At 46.8% G+C, this 17,378-nt stretch overlaps 2 protein-coding genes across 2 annotated transcripts; one reads left to right on the forward strand and one right to left on the reverse strand.

Moving 5' to 3' along the window:
• Positions 1-234: 234 nt before the first annotated feature.
• Positions 235-5,519, reverse strand: LOC130198233 (zinc finger protein 200-like; the record flags this gene model as incomplete). The annotated part of the gene is made up of 3 exons (XM_056421380.1): positions 5,474-5,519; positions 4,562-4,741; positions 235-998 (listed from the first exon to the last, which is right to left on the reverse strand). Coding segments are annotated over exons 2-3 (939 nt in total), but the record flags the coding sequence as incomplete, so codon positions are not given.
• A 6,243-nt stretch (positions 5,520-11,762) lies between these two features.
• LOC130198211 (tripartite motif-containing protein 16-like) lies at positions 11,763-16,734 on the forward strand. The gene is made up of 2 exons (XM_056421358.1): positions 11,763-12,191; positions 14,306-16,734. The coding sequence occupies exon 2, from the start codon at positions 14,527-14,529 to the stop codon at positions 16,204-16,206; it is 1,680 nt and encodes a 559-aa protein (XP_056277333.1). The 5' UTR covers positions 11,763-12,191; positions 14,306-14,526; the 3' UTR covers positions 16,207-16,734.
• Positions 16,735-17,378: the final 644 nt, after the last annotated feature.

Here is a 17,378-nt window from a genome sequence, read left to right on the forward strand (position 1 = left end):
GTGTGTCGTCAGACTTGCCTGTTGTGTAAATCTTTTCCCACAATCATCACAACTGAATGGTTTCTCTCCTGTGTGGACTCTCATGTGTTTCTTCAGATCTCCCTGTTGTGTAAATCTTTTCCCACAATCATCACAACTGAATGGTTTCTCTCCTGTGTGGACTCTCATGTGTGTCGTCAGACTTCCCTGTTGTGTAAATCTTTTCCCACAATCATCACAACTGAATGGTTTCTCTCCTGTGTGGATTCTCATGTGTTTCTTCAGATCTCCCTGTTGTGTAAATCTTTTCCCACAATCATCACACCTGAATGCTTTCTCTCTCATGAGCTCTTTTGATCGTGATTCATTGGATTTGTTGCCAGTGTTACATCCCACATGACTTACAAGAGCTTCCTTATATTTCAGGGCATGTGCAGCAGACTCAGGTGCCCTGGGCTCCTTCCAGACATTGTCCCCGTCTTCACTTTCAGGTCCAGAATCTGACAAAGCTTCTTGCCAATCACCACAACTGACCTCAGTCTCAGAAGAGTCTGAAGCCTCTTCATCATCAGCATTTGGATGTGAATGACGATGTGGATTTAGGTTCCTGTCTGGTCCTGATCCCCCACAGTCCTCTCCATCAGTTTCTGTTTGTATTGGTGTAGCTGAGCTGCAGGCGGGAGGCTCCGCCTCTTTGTTGTTCTCCGTCTGGCTTTGATGAAGCCGTGAGGTCTGAGGTTCGTCATCTTCACTCTTCACAGTAACAGCAGTGGATAAGAACTTGGTGATATCGGCCTCCTCCAGCACAATGAGCTGATCTCCCTCTAGACGGGTCCAGAGATCCTGCAGCTCCTCTTTTATGAGGAGGGGCTCCGGCTCCTGTTTTATGTGGAGGGGCTCCGGCTCCTCTTTTATGAGGAGGGGCTCCGGCTCCTCTTTTATGTGGAGGGGCTCTGGGTCCTCTTGGTCCTGGTCCTCAGGGGGGACATCTGGTTTAATCCAAACCAGCTGCTGGACATCTGCAGGGAGCACATTATGAACAACGGTGACTTCAGACTGATATCAACTTTCATTACTGACTAAATGTGTATTTGTTGCTCTTCATGTACAAACACAGAAATACAAAACAATAACATTTGTAAGCAGCGGGGCCCTATTTCTCGTACGCGGCTCAACAAAGTCGATCACATGTCCTATTTTCCCGCTTAATTTAACGAGATGATTGACATCAGGCTCTCTCTGCGTCTCAAAGGCTGATCCGCCCTCAAACTGTCCCGTTAATTCTAACCAGACGTCAGTCCTCAGCATGATTGCCCGTCCGACATCAAAAGGGGGAAGCGTCGATCACAGAAACATTGATTTTATAACGGCACAAAGTCAAATAAACTCAAAGGAAGAAATAACCACTATTTCTGCTCTATACTTGTGAAATCACACAAACGTGGAAACATCAAACTACTCAACGCGTTTGGTGTGAACATAAGTGTTAAATATATCGGCTAATTTTAAGTGCCTCGTCACCCCATCATATAACCATCTCTACTCTTCCAGAACAAGTCGATAATATAAATGTGTGCAAACATGTATGTGGAGATGATCATACAAAACAGGAGTTTGAATATGTGTGTGAATGTGTGTGTGGGCCAGGGATCGTAATGAACATCCAGAAGTTTAAGCGCTAAATAAACTTTATGAACAGCTCGGCATACAGCGGCTTTCCTGATGTTCTGCATCGCCGACACTGGACCACACTGTACCACACTATATTACTTTACATGTCATTAAGCAGACACTTTTATCCAAAGCGACTTACAATGAGTGCATCAACCAAGAGTACAAACTCAGAACAACAAGAACCCAGAAAGTAAATTTTTTTCAAGAAAGTCAAAGTACAAAAGTACCAGAAGTATGAGCCACTGAAGTGCTAATCTGTGTTTTAATCCAGATATAATCGGAAAAGATGTGTTTTTAGTTTCTGGCAGAAGCTGTAGAGACTTCCTGCTGTCCTGATGTCAGTGGGGAGCTCGTTCCACCAATGAGGAGCCAGGACAGCAAACAGTCTGGATGTAGAGTGATGAGCTCGAGGTGCAGGAGTCACAAGTCGGTTGGCTGTTGTGCCGGGGTGTACGGTGTGACCACATCCAGGATGTAGACGGGGCCCGATCCGTTCAGAGCACGGTACCCAGAACCAATGTTTTGAAGCGGATGCTGCTCCACCGGTAACCATGAAGAGAGGGGGAACGAGAGGATCAGTTGGGTGTCATCAGCATGGCTATGGTAGGAGAAGCCAATGACAGAGCCGAGAGAATAAGTGTACAGAGAGAAGAGGAGGGGACCCAGGACGGAGCCTTGAGGAACCCCAGTAGTGAGAGGACAAGGATCAGACACAGATCCTCTCCAAGGTACCCGGTAAGTGTGGTCGTTGAGGTAGGAGGAGAAGAGGGAGAGTGCAGAGCCTGAGATACCAGGACCTGAAGGGAAGAGATAAGGATCTGGTGGTTCACGGTGTCAAATGCTGCAGAAAGGTCTAGAAGGATAAGGACAGAGGAGAGAGAGGCTGCTCTAGCAGAGTGAAGGATAAGGACAGAGGAGAGAGGCTGCTCTAGCAGAGTGAAGGATAAGGACAGAGGAGAGAGAGGCTGCTCTGCAGAGTGAAGGATAAGGACAGAGGAGAGAGGCTGCTCTAGCAGAGTGAAGGATAAGGACAGAGGAGAGAGGCTGCTCTAGCAGAGTGAAGGATAAGGACAGAGGAGAGAGAGGCTGCTCTAGCAGAGTGAAGGATAAGGACAGAGGAGAGAGAGGCTGCTCTAGCAGAGTGAAGGATAAGGACAGAGGAGAGAGAGGCTGCTCGAGCAGAGTGAAGCTGCTCAGACAGCAAGGAGGCCAGTCTCTGTTGAGTGGCCTTGAATCCAGACTGATGAGGGTCAAGAAGGTCGTTGCCGTGGAGACAGGAGGACACTTGGTTGAAGAAAGATCAGAAGGTCACGAGCAACAGTCTGGAGGATGTGAGACGGGACGGGGTCAAGGGGGCAGGTGGTCGGTCGGGCGGAGGTCACCAAGCTAAGAACTTGATTAGGAGACAAGGGGGTGAAGGAGGAAAGAGAGGGGGATGAAGAAGAAGTGGGTGGACTGATAGAAGATGGGTTAGTAAAGGACAGGGGTGCTCACACTTTTTCAGCATGCGAGCTACTTATTATGTGACCAAGTCAAGGCGATCGACCGACGGGGGTGCTAGTAAGTGTGCTCACCTACCGCGACCGAACCGACGGAAGTGCTAGTTGTTGACGGGGGGTGCGAAGAAGACTATTTCTTTGCTCTGTCCGTCCCAATGCGCGCCAAACGTGTCGTCGAGTCTCGCGGCACGCGGACGCGGCGGGCAGAGGACTGTCAACGCGACACGTAGAAACAGAAATGACATGCTGCTGCTGTAATGTGGCGCTATAGAGAAAGTGACAGGGGGGCGGGCCAAATTTTTTTTATGTCATGCGATCTACCAATACTACGCCGCGATCGACTGGCAGGTCGCCGCGATCGACGTATTGAGCACCCCTGGTAAAGGAGGAGCGTATGTCGTCTTCTCGTTTGTAAAGTAGTCACAAAGTGTCAGAAGGGTGGAAGGAGGAGGGGGGCAGGGGGGTCAAGGAGGTTGGAGAAGATAGACGAGTTCTTTGGGGTGAGAGAAAGAAGACCGAATGTTGGTGAGGAAGAAAGAGCTTTTGGCTGCAGAGACAGAGAAGGAGGAGAGGAGAGATTGAGAGGAGAGCAGGTCGTCAGCTTGATTAGATTATCGCCATTTCCGTTCCGTTGCTCGCCATGTGGCTCGAGATCAGAGTCAGACGACCACGGAGAGGAGAGGGTTTGGGAACCGGTCGAGTCTTAAGAGGACAAAGAGAATCGAGAGGAGAGACAGAGTAGAGACAGAGTGGTACCACAATGTACATTACTATAGAACAATGTACATTACTATAGAACAATGAACATTACTATAAAACAATGAACATTACTATAAAACAATGTACATTACTATAAAACAATGTACATTACTATAAAACAATGAACATTACTATAGAACAATGAACATTACTATAAAACAATGAACATTACTATAAAACAATGTACATTATTATAAAACAATGCACATTACTATAAAACAATGAACATTACTATAAAACAATGTACATTAATATAAAACAATGCACCACACTGAAACGTATTTCCACAACTGGATGTCTGAAGTCATAATTCAGCCAACGACCTTCTCTCGTTCTCTCCTTTCCAGCGGGAGGATTTATTCTCTGATCACGTGTCAAACAGAAGCTCATGTGATGCATCACAGAGTCCTTCTCAGGCAGCACAGGTCAGAACCCAAAACCACTCTGCTCTCCCAGAACAAGTCCGGCTCTTCCAGCACCCACATCCCGTGACGTGGTCCTGACCTCGGATCTGCTCGTGTGCTCCTTCCTCACAGGAGGGGCCCTCCTCCCCCTCTCATTGATTATTATTTACTCGACACATCTCCTCGCCGTGTCGGTCGTAAACCCGACACGAGCACGAGACGGGATAATAATGAAAAAGCACAAACCTGATCTGTGCAGCTGAACTCGAGGGTTGAACACGGCCTCCAGGAGTTTGTGTCGTCGCTCATTTTCCCTCAAACGAGAAACTTCCTCCTCATAATCTGCTGTGAATCTGTCAATCAGCCCCAGAGTGCGTTCAGAAGCCGCCTGGAGTCTCTGCTTCACCAACAGTCTCAGCATTTCTCCTGGAGACGGACACAGAAGGTCACAGTCCAACAGTCAGATCGTGACCTCCTAACGTCGCTTCCTAACCACTTCTCCTTGACCTCTGGGGAACACGTCACGGGGTCAAGGAGAGATGGGAAGGAGAGGTCATGAGGAGTTAGGAAAATGTTGGTTTGCTTTATATGCAGATTATAATCTGATCCCAATAGATTATGAAACACCACAACTCAGTGTGACCTAGAAGTGACTTGATGGTGTTTTAAATTGTAATGTTGATTCAAAAGATGATCATCAGAAACAACTCTGACTAAAGGACCAGCTGCACTCAATGCAGTTTAACCCTTTCACCACAACTTCTGGAGCTGAAGTCACATCAAAGACTGAGGCTGCAGAACACCTGAGAGATCAGACACTCTGACCGCTTTACGACACTGATCGCTTTATAGAACTTTCACCACTTTATATTAACACACACACACACTATTGCAAACAATTAGATCCGTTGGATCCTCGTAACACACACACGGTTATTAACAGACTAACACATCTCCGTGAGGTCCTGGAGGTTTGACTAGAGGACCGTCGGGTGTGTAAAGTTCCTCCCTGGTGAAGCTGGTCGGAGGAGAGCTGGAGACGAACCATGTTCACCAAAAGTCTCGCTGACTACAACCAACGAGCTGGAAACGGACTAAATGTGACGTAAAGCCGTAAAACGAGCATGAAGACCGGGACCAGGAAGAAGAAGCACCGACCTGATCTGTGTCGCTCATGTTCTCTAAAACGAGAAACGTCCTCCTCATAATCTGAGAGTAATCTGTCAATCAGCCCCAGCGTGTCTCCAGAAGCCGCGTGGACTTGCTGCTTCACCAACAGTCTCAGCATTTCTCCCGGAGACACGGGCTGTGTCTACTACCGCGCACTTGAGCACTTCGAGCACTGACTTTCAGTGTTCGAAGTGCGCCACTGAAAAATCCAGCAGAATTCAGTGCACTGAAAGTACCCGGATGGTGCACTGCAAACGGGCAAAAAATGTAGTGTAAAACGATGGACACTACTCGCCCTAAGCGGCCGCCATCTTGGCGACGTAGCGGAAGAGGAGGAGCCCTTTCGCCAGCTTTTCATTTTATTTCTAAAACAATGGCGGACAGCACAAGCGGTGAACCACGGCTACAGACCGTAAATGTAAGTATCAGCGGTTATTACACATTGTACTGGTATTACAATGTACTACTAACATGCCATTCTCAGATTAGTGAGCATACCTAGGTAGCATTAGATGCCATTGGATCTGCATGGCAGTTATGATAAGCTAGCTGGGTAATCCACCACCCGCCAGTCTGGCAATGTACTACTAACATGCTTTTCAGATTAGTGAGCATACCTAGGCAGGTCGGCTCCTGGCGCTTGCTCCAGCGGCAAGTCCGACGACAGATAGCTGTCAGTCATCGGACAGTGTTAAACAACGGCTGTTCTGTTAACCAATCGAAATAGCAATTTTAATAATGGATTAACAATGGATATGCTCAGTTTAATAACGGGTTAACATGACACATGACGTTGCCCAAACGCCCGATAATTAATACCGTTACGATAGCTATCTAAGCTTGTCCTTCTAGAAATAATTGTAGCTTTCAATCATCGTTGTGTGTTGTTTTTTTAATGTCGTGTATGTATTAATTTAAATGTAATCGTGGTCTGGGACAGAGCACTGAATGGCTATCCTATTTCTGTTTCCTGCCCCAGAGACGTTTCCTGGAGGTGCTGGTGCTGGTCCTCTGCTGCCCTCCCGACATCTGGCTCCAATGACCTCTGGCACCTCACATCCACCTCCAGGGCCTTTAAGAAGATGGACCGCCATCGCGTCTTCAGTATGGCGAAGGAACTCACCAGAACACAGCTCGCCTTTGACAGACAGCAGATGTAGCTTGGAGGTGGACAGGCTGCCTGAAGGGGTCATGAGGCAGATGGGTTGGGACAGGCAGGGGAGCCACCATCCCCAAGGATACAGTATCCTGGTGGAGGGGATGACTGCTCATAGAAGATGGGGCTGTTATTCAGGACCCTGGCATCATGCACTGAGCCCGGGGCCTGTCGAAGGCCCTGGCCACCACCCGATAGGAGGTGGCGCTGGCAAGCCAAAAAATACAAACTAGACAGGAGATCTCGGGGCCCCAACCGTGGTCACAGTCAGTGCCCAGCACAGCCATGAGGGCGTTGAATGACTCTCGGGTGAGCCTGAAGTCCACCCTCATGTCACTGTGGTCATCAAAATACAACGCCAGCAGTGGCATTGCAACATTGATACGGCAGCGCCGCCTGGGACTGGGTGGCTGCTGTAGAGTGTGTGGGGGAAGGAAGATTATATTAATATGTAAGTCATTTTATCAATAAAATGTTGTCATTGAGGTTTTGTAGTCTTTTATTGCGTTTTCTGATTTATATTAGAATTGATGCATGTTTGTAACAACAAATTAATATGCCTGTGTGTTCAATTGCTCATTGATTCCTGTATCAGGGTAAACTTCACCACAACAGAGATGTGTATAAAAGTACAGTCAGTCAAAGTAGGCCTATTACTGTGTGAATTCAAGCAGATGATGACTATCATTTCAGTGGATAATTCTTAAAACTAATTGGAATCTAGGGACAAACATGTACAGATTTGTCATGTTTTATTTCCATATGGTGTGTATGTGGATTGCAAAGAAGAAGGCTACTTCTGACAAAGATAATTGAGAATTTAGCATACCTAGCGAGGAGAATTTAATTGCAACTACTACATGAAGCTATGCTGTGAAGGTAAGGCAAAATCACACAATTAAATGTACATATACCATCTCGACTTCAGCCAGAAGGGCGAGGCTCCTGCCGCGATTGTGGAGGTATCGCAGTTTCCACATGGGGTGGAGAAAGGTAAACAAGGGGCAACAAGAGGGCAAGAAGTGCATTCATTTGGTCACTTTAAGGGTTAGGGTATCGCAAGCAGATTTGCATACGTCACTCCCGGCTTAATTTCGCGGGTGCCGTGAACAGATTTGCGTCCGTCACTTCCGCCAAGTGGTGAACGGTTAAGTGTTCCATTTGAGACAGCACTTCATCAGCGACGCAGTACACTGCAATGCAGTGCACTGCATTGCAGTGTACTTCGTTAAGTGCGCGGTAGTAGACACAGCCACGGAGACCGACACTGGAGGCTCGTGGGAGAGGAGAAGGTCCGCAGAGTCCGTCTCCGAACTACGCATGCGCGGTTAGATGAGCGTCCGACTGGCCCTGACGTCATGATCACGTTGGGCACCGATAATCTCACGAGAGCGAGGCGCTTGCTGTTGCTTCTCCACGGACTGCCTGGCCCAGTGCATGATGGGAGATCCCAACGAGGTCTGTAAACTACAAGTTGCCTACAGAATGAACTAACAGGAAGTGAGTGACTTCCTGTGTTTTCTTGACAGGCAGCTGGAGACCCTCCCACGTGATGACGCTGTTTTAAAACTCATATTGGAATTACATTTAGGTTATTTGCAAATAGTTATTAAAATAAATATTTTGCATTTTGGATATTTTCTCAAAAATAAAGCAGCCCAAAAAATGCCAAATAAGATCAGATAATACATTATATAATAATAATATAATATATCATTATACAATATATATTAATAAGTTCAAATATGTATTATATTAATTATGAAGCGCCCTGATTCTCTATCTTTAAAAGAAAGAGAAATCATAATCACTGGCCAGTTATATATATATATATTATAACACAATACAAACAGAAATGATGTGTAAACATAAGGTTATTATTACTAACATTATCTATCCAACTGTTATTCTGAACCGTCGGGTTTTAATAGAGGGGTCTTACCACCGATGGCCGCTAGAGGGCAGTGTAGCCTCACGGTGGGCCGGTCTCAGATTGATATTCACACAGATCGTCTTTTTCTCATCTCACAGACCTATTCCTTCACAATCATCTGTTGAATAACTTTAGTGAATTTATAGAATAACGTGATGACTTCTACCGTGTGACCAAACATCTGTAATATTTACATCAAAACATCTGCTGAGACAAACAAAGGAGTGAGCCGCAATGAGCCGCAGTCATTGAGAGGAGACGCTGTGAAACCACCCGAGGACACGAGTGATGACGTCATCGCCGAGGCGTTGTGAGCGAGCAACAACCAACGTGGACACGCCCACACTTACCAACTGAGTCTGGCTGGTTGCCAACTTCCTGTTCTACAAACTGGTTTCTTGGTCTGTGGCAACAATATTAAGGTGTGAGATCATGGAATTATTCATGGAGTAATTGAACAACTTCTGACCTCCACATATGAATTATACTTGGAGTCTAGCTTTAAAATACATGTTGCGTGTCGACGTGAAGAGGAGTCACAAGCTTACGCCTCTGAGCCCCACTAGATATCGGTAGGTCTCTGTTTGCTGATGATGGGGCATTATGGAAGAAAGGAAGGAACATTGAACATGCAGTCAGAAAAGTTCAAAAAGCAATCGATGAGGTGGTGGAGTGGGGATATGATTGGGGGTTCAGGTTCTCAGTGGAAAAAACACAAACGGTTTTTTTCACCAGGAAAATAATGAAGGATGGGATGAAGCTTACGATGTATGGGAAAGAATTAGAAAGGGTGGGCACATTTAAATTTCTGGGGGTTCTTTTTGATTCACGGTTAACATGGGCAGATCACGTCAGGAGAGTAGAGGAAAAATGCAAAAAAGTAATAAATGTGATGAGATGTGTGAGTGGTAGGGAGTGGGGAGCCAGCTGTTCAGCTTTAAAAACCATTTATGTGGCCTTGATAAGATCGGCGTTGGATTATGGAAGCATAGCATATGGATCAGCAGCTAAATCTTTAATTGGTAGATTAGATGTGGTTCAGGCGCAGGCATTACGAGTTTGTAGTGGAGCTTTTAAAACATCGCCAATCCCTGCCCTGCAGGTGGAAGTGGGAGAAATGCCGCTGGATTTAAGAAGAAAGCAACTAATGGCAAACTACTGGGCTAATTTGCAGGGACACAATAATGCTCACCCTGCAAATGGAGTGTTGCAGGCGGTCTGGGAGAATGGGAGGAGCCAGAAAAATAACTTTGGTCGGATAGGCAATGACATTGCAAAGGAGTTTAAGGTGTTTGATCTCAGAATAAGCCCTCTGTGGTTTACCGGTGGCGGCTCCATGGACACTGGTGTGGCCTGAAGTAGACTGGTATCTGTTAGATTTAAAAGAGAAGAGAAAGGAAAAGGGATTTGTTAAGTGCATTTGAATATCGAGTCACGGAAATATACAGTGAGTATACTATGATTTATGGACGGTGCGAAGAAACCTGAGACGGGACTGACAGGATTTGGGGTGGCAATACCAGATAAAGGAGTAGGGATCAACAGGAGAACATCTGATAGGCTAGGGGTCTACACAGTGGAGATGGTGGCAGTGCTGGTGGCGTTACGATGGGTGGAAAAGGCAAAACAGGGCAAGGTGTTAATATGCTCCGATGCAGCCTCAGTCCTAGCAAGCATCAGATCTTTTCATTCAAGCAGTCAGCAAGATATTCTCTATGAGGTCCTTCAGTCGGTCACACGTGTTACCAACCAGGGAGGTCAGGTGACATTCATGTGGGTTCCAGCACATATAGGGGTGAGTGGGAATGAGAGGGCAGACAAGTTGGCAAAGAGTGCTTTAAAGAAAGGAGACATAGAAATGAGAGTTAACATCAGTAAGGCGGAGGTCAAGAGTATTATCTGGGAAAACGTCAACCAAATGTGGCAAAATAGGTGGGACAGAGAGGAAAAAGGGAGACATTTGTATCTTATTCAAAGGAGTGTTACGGCAACCAGGATGGGAAGTTGGAACAGGAGAGAGGAAACGGTGCTGACAAGGCTACGGTTGGCCATACTGCACTTAACATGACATTGAAAATGATCGGGAAACACCAGACAGGCCTGTGTGAAGGATGTGGAGAAGAGGAGTCGGTGGAGCATGTGGTGGTTCATTGTAAGGCGCATGAGACTCATAGAGAGGTGATGAGGAAGAAACTGGGGGAATTGGGGGTGCGTGAGTGGACACTGAAGGGAATACTGAGCATGGGGGGGAGAGCACAGATTAGAGTACTGTTCACGTTCTTAAAGGACACAGGGGTTTATTATAGGGTATAGTTGAAATATAGGGATGAGGGTTACATTTTGGTTTGTTATATATTTTTATTTGTTTATTTATTTATATATATATATATAATTTTATTTATCTTTTGGGGGGGGGGGGGGTTTGTTGGTGTTGGGGGTAAGGCGTCAACTAACGGAATAGTACTCCAGAGGGTGGCGGTAATGCACCAATTATATGGATGCCAACCGCCGTTAAAAAAGAAGAAGAAGAAGAAGAAGAAGAAGCCTCTGAGCCCTCGTGCTCGTGGAGAATAACAGGAGACGGTATTCATCATCACTGCTGGTTGCTCGCTGCCTCGGCATTTCATGTCAGATCCTGTTGTCGTGTTCCACTTGAGACAGCTGCTTTGCATCAGAGCGTCGACTTCGACCCAGAGAGTTACATGTAGAGATGGCGTCTGCAGCAGAGAGATTTATAACAACATGAAGGCATGCAGAGGGCGAGCCGGGGGAACGTTAGACTCTGTGAGGGAGAGGCTCCTGACTGACTGCTTCTACCTGCTCGGCTGCTTTAATGACAGGCAGCCAACTGGTTCAGGAGAACAAACAAATCACTGGGACAAACCTCAGCAGGCAAACTGGATTTGAGGAAGAGTTGTAGAGAAATATGGAGCAATCATCAACATCTGAGCAGCACATAAATATGTTAAAATGAAGAAAGTGAGGTGATGTAAAACATGGAGCAGGTTGTAACAGAGTCTTTGTCTGTAAATGAGGAACAAAGTTCACATTCACAGCGCTCCTCCTCCAGGAATGAAGTACAGCTTGATAAGCCCTCCTCTTCCTCCTGCTCTCAAACACAGGCGGCTGCACTCTGTCCACACACTTCCTGGTTCCTCCCACTAGAGCTGACACGCCCCGTTCACTGAACCGTCACATGTTGTTCACATCAGAAGTCAAAGCAGAGTCGCTTCTGAGGAAGTGAAACTCAGACAGTCGTTGCTCCTGAGAGGTGAAAAGGAGCAGAAAGGAGTTCAGCCTCGAATCTTCGGCCCTGTGTGTGTGTGTGTGTGTGTGTGTGTGTGTGTGTGTGTGTGTGTGTGTGTGTGTGTGTGTGTGTGTGTGTGTGTGTGTGTGTGTGTGTGTGTGTGTGTGTGTGTGTGTGTGTGTGTGTGTGTGTGTGTGTGTGTGTGTGTTCGTTCCTTCTTCTTGTTATTGAGGTGGTCCCTGAGGAGGAGAGGCGGCTGTTGGACCTTGAACGCATCTTCCCAGCTTCCAGTGAGTGAACGCAACGCGGGGGAGCCGAAAGAAACATGAATCCAACTTTGAACAACCAAAACATGAACAAGGGCGACACGGTGAGTCACGTGATCTGGTCGTGTGGCCGTGTGCGTCAGGGCACGTTCCTCTTTTCTTTCTTCTCTTCTTTCTTTCGGGGGTGAACATGTCCTGAACTCTGTCTTGTAAACGTGACGGACTTCTGTTGGACAGGATCGAGAGTGGATTTGGATTTGGACCGTGACGAAGGGGGCGTGGCTGTGAGTGACGTGGGATGTTTCTCTGTGTCCAGTGTTTCAGTTTTTCTCGATTGCTAAGACACATTTCTTGAAACTCAAAACAGTTTTACCTGTGCTCAAAATCAAACACTGCTCTCAAATCATGAACAAAGTGATCCATATAATATTCACTATCAAGCAGTCAGTAAACAATACACCAATAAATAGAAAACACATTGTTCAAAACATATAGTTCTCAGGGAGAAGTAGATTTTTAATCAAATTTCATAAGAAGGAAAACATGTTTGATGAGTCGCTACACATTGATAGATTTACTCCTGTGCTTTGCTCTCTGCATTTCTTTTGTTCTTCCTCCTCCTTGTACCCTATTGTTACAGGACTGCACTCTGCAGCTCACAGCGTGTCCTTTGTCTCTGTCAGACGGTCATTCTTGTTCTTTGTTGGGATGAAGCTGCAACCAGTCAACATGTATTGGTCAGTCCGTCCTGTCAGCGTAACCAATAGAAAGCAGGATGGTCAAGGCCCCACGGTGAGTTCATGGTCCATGATCCAGCCTCCAATGCACTGCGGGCCTCCTGCAGTCGACACTCCTCCAGTGAAGGGAGTCAACATGTCACCAACGGGCTTCTTCTGGTCTCCGGGCGGAGCACTTCGTCCACATCACAAGCAACATGTCCTCTCCTGAGGCGCCGGGGGAAGAAGCCTCTTGTGTGTCTTTGAAGCAGCTGCAGAGAGCGGAGTCCAGAACATGTGCGACCACCGAGAGACGGGAGCATCCTGACCCCGCCCCCTGAACGCCGTCACCATGGCGACGCACAACATCGGCTCACATCGGGCTGAGTCCAAGTCCTGCTGCCCTCGTCGTCTGTGGACCATCACCTGGTCTCTGGCTGCTGCTCCAGGGTCGCCACGGGTTACACTCTGTGTCCTCTTCCTCCTCTCCTCCTCCTCCTCTTCCTCCTCGTCGCCCTCCTCTTCCTCCTCGTCGCCCACCTCGCATACGCCCTCCTCCTCGTCGCCCTCCTCTTCCTCCTCGTCGCCCACCTTGCATACACACTTGCCCTCATCCTCTCACATTGTTTCTTCTATCCATTCTCAGACTTTCTCCTTCCCACCTTCAACCACCTGTTTGCTCTCCACTGGCTTATATTGGTTGTGTCACATCATTTGATACGAGTTAAATCCATTTAGAGTGATTGTGTTGATCCATGACGTGTGTTCTCTCTTTGTATTTCATCGTTGCCCCTTGTGTTTACAGTATGGATGACGTGTGCATTAGAGGGCAGAATGTGTTTTGGGACTGAGGATGTGTTTAGAGTTTTGCTGAAAAGTCTAAGTGAGATCTGCAAATTGTGTTTTACCATGTGAAATAGTTTACTGTATTGACAACAGACTATTGCACAGTTGGCTAAATGAGTTCAGGCGTCTGAGAACTTTGTTCAACCAATGGGTTTTAGTGTTTTAGCAATTGAGAAAAACTAATGGGTTTTGACCTGGGTGACCTCGACCCACGTGACTGAAAGGGTCACGCACGGGTCCATTTGTGTGGATCTAGTACTACAGATGTGTAACCTGTGGCTCTATTTTAATTATTGTAACTCAGGTTTATGAACTAGTCACCAAGTTCAGCTACAGAGTTCAATTGTTGTGGGGAAAAAACACCAAATTAAATAGTTCAGTTTTTAGGGATTCAACAAAAATCAATCAAGATCACACACATATATTTATAATAAATAATAAACTTTCAGGTGGTCAGTCATCCGTGTGGTTCACCCTGTGGGCAGCTCTCCATCTGATATCAAGTGGTGCTCGAAGTGATCATCTGCTTCATTAACGTTAACCTGCTACTCAGTCAGACTGAAAAAAAAATTTGTTATCCTTTGGGATGTTTCAGATGCAAAACATTGTTTTTGGATTATTAATTTTCCTATTTTCTTTTTCACTCCCTCTTTCAGCTCCTCCTCCAGGAATGAAGTACAGCTTGATAAGCCCCTCCCTCTTCCTCCTGCTCTCAAACACAGGCGGCTGCACTCTGTCCACACACTTCCTGGTTCCCTCCCAATAGAGCTGACACGCCCCGTTCACTGAACCGTCACATGTTGTTCACATCAGAAGTCAAAGCAGAGTCGCTTCTGAGGAAGTGAAACTCAGACAGTCGTTGCTCCTGAGAGGTGAAATGGAGCAGAAAGGAGTTCAGCTGGATCGGGAAACCATCTCTTGTTCCATCTGTCTGGATCTCCTGAAGGATCCGGTGACTATTCCCTGTGGACACAGCTACTGCATGAACTGTATTGAAGCCCACTGGGAGGAAGAGGAGGGGAAGAAACTCCTCAGCTGCCCTCAGTGTAGGCAGACCTTCACACTGAGGCCTGTCCTGCTGAAGAACACCATGTTGGCAGCTCTAGTAGAGCAGCTGAAGAAGACTGGACTCCAAGCTGCTCCTGCTGATCACTGCTATGCTGGAGCTGAAGATGTGGCCTGTGATGTCTGCACTGGGAGGAGACTGAAGGCCTTCAAGTCCTGTCTGGTGTGTCTGGTTTCTTACTGTGAGAAACACCTCCAGCCTCATTATGATGTACCTGCCTATGAGAAACACAAGCTGGTGGAGCCCTCCAACAAGCTCCAGGAGAACATCTGCTCTCATCATGACGAGGTGATGAAGATGTTCTGCCGTACTGATCAGCAGTGTATCTGTTACCTCTGCTTAATGGATGAACATAAAGGCCACGACACAGTCTCAGCTGCAGCAGAAAGGACCGAGAGGCAGAGAGAGCTGGAGGGGAGTCGACTCAACATCCAGCAGAGAATCCAGGACCGAGAGAAAGACCTGAAGCTGCTCCATCAGGAGGTGGAGGCCCTCAACCTCTCTGCTGATAAAACAGTGGAGGACAGTGAGAAGATCTTCACTGAGCTGATCCGGCTCATGGAGAACAGAAGCTCTGACATGAAGCAGCAGGTCAGATCCCGGCAGAGAACTGAAGTGAGTCGAGTCCAAGAGCTTCAGGAGAAGCTGGAGCAGGAGATCACTGAGCTGAAGAGGAACGAGGCTGAGCTGAAGCTGCTGTCACACACAGAGGATCTCAAGCAGTTTCTACTCCACTACCCCTCACTGTCACCACGCGCTGAGTCTACACACTCGTCCGGCATCGATATCCGTCCTCTGAGACACTTTGAGGGCGTGACGGCTGTGTCAGAAGTCAGAGATAAACTACAGGACGTTCTGGGGGACAAGTGGACAAACGTCTCACTGGCAGTGACTGAAGTGGACGTTTTACTGTCTCCTTCACAAGCAGAGCCCAAGACCAGAGCTGGATTCTTAAGGTATTCATGTGACATCACTCTGGATCCAAACACAGCAAACACACGTCTGTTATTATCTGATGGGAACAGAAAAGCAACATTTATGAGAGAAGAACAGTCTTATTCTAGTCACTCAGACAGGTTCACTACATGGTATCAGGTGCTGAGTAGAGAGAGTCTGACTGGACGTTGTTACTGGGAGGTGGAGTGGAGAGGAGGAGTTAATGTAGCCGTCTCATACAAGAATATCATCAGAACAGGGAGCAGGGATGAATGTCTGTTTGGATTCAATAATAAATCTTGGGCGTTACTTTGTTTCAATAACATTTTTACATTTTTCCACAACAAAGTCCAAACTCCCGTCTCTGGTCCTCAGTCCTCCAGATTAGGAGTGTACCTGGATCACAGAGCAGGTATTCTGTCCTTCTACAGCGTCTCTGACACCATGACTCTCCTCCACAGAGTCCAGACCACATTCACTCAGCCTCTCTATGCTGGACTTGGGTTTAATTATTATTCTCCTGGAGTCACTGCTGAGTTCAGTAAACTCAAATAGACAGAAGTGAGTTCAGGGACATCTGGTTAAAGTCTGTGTTTTAACTCTTAAACTTATTTTGTTTCCATCATCGTCGCTGAGCAGACTTTTCTTCAGCTGTCAATCAAACCTTGTGGGCGGGACTTGTCCATCTTCTCCTTGTTGTTGTGTAGGTGTCTGAGTTCCTGTAGGTGGCGCTCCTTCCTGTGTGTGTTGAGTCATGGAGGCTCTCACTGCTCATGATGCTCTTTGTTTACCTGAACTCATATTTCTCTGCAGGGAAATGTAAAATGCTCTGAGCTCTAAATGTTTGATGAATATTGTTATTGATGTATTCTTTAATTTAAGTTTCTCTTCCTCTGCATGGGTCTTAAAGAGAGAAAGCACCAGAGCTTCTTTATCGGAGATATTTTGTTCTTAGAACTTCATGCAAATTATTCTATTAATACATTTGTAAGACTAAATGTTGTTGTTGTTGTTTTCCCAATCAACATACACATGATGTACTGTGTTGCATTATGAAATAAAGTATCATAATCAATCAGTAAATCTCTCGTCGTTCTTTTCCATAACTGAGGTGGTGGTCCAACACGTCTCACAGACTTCACTGAAGGTTTCATGTAACGTTCAAGTTCTTTCCGTGCGTCGGCTTCACTTCTCAAAGCCGGAGGTCGGCTCCTCTGGAGGTCACGAGTGTGACCCTGTTTCCTGCATGTGGTGTGTGTGCTGTGCCTTTAAGGGTCTGAACCAGGGATGTGAAAGAGGTGAGCGCTCCCCAGCTGAGTGCTTCTGCTCTTCCGGTCCACTGTGTCCTGACTCACGGTGTCGCTGTGGGCAGGCGCCAACCCTCTGGTTCCCCCTCAGGGAAACACCCAGAATGCACTGGGGCCAGAGGCCACTGAACCGGAAACACAGGACTCACAGACGGGTGGAGTCACTTCTACATTTAATACATGCATCAAAGTGCACAGACAAGAAAGTAAAGCATGTGGGGTTAAATAAAAACATAACGTATACAGTCACACAATGTGTTGGTCATTTAGGAGTCACGCCCACTTACACTAAATAAAATGTACCTGTTGACAGCAACAATAAAAGGCCCACGCTAAGATGGCTGCTCTCTCTCAGGTGTGTCTGACTACAGGAAGAAAGGCCCAGGTGAGCTTCCAACTCCCTTTTATAGGCTCCACCCC

The sequence above is a fragment of the Pseudoliparis swirei genome, chromosome 8 (assembly GCF_029220125.1).
Source record: "Pseudoliparis swirei isolate HS2019 ecotype Mariana Trench chromosome 8, NWPU_hadal_v1, whole genome shotgun sequence".
Taxonomy (NCBI): Eukaryota; Metazoa; Chordata; class Actinopteri; order Perciformes; family Liparidae; genus Pseudoliparis; species Pseudoliparis swirei.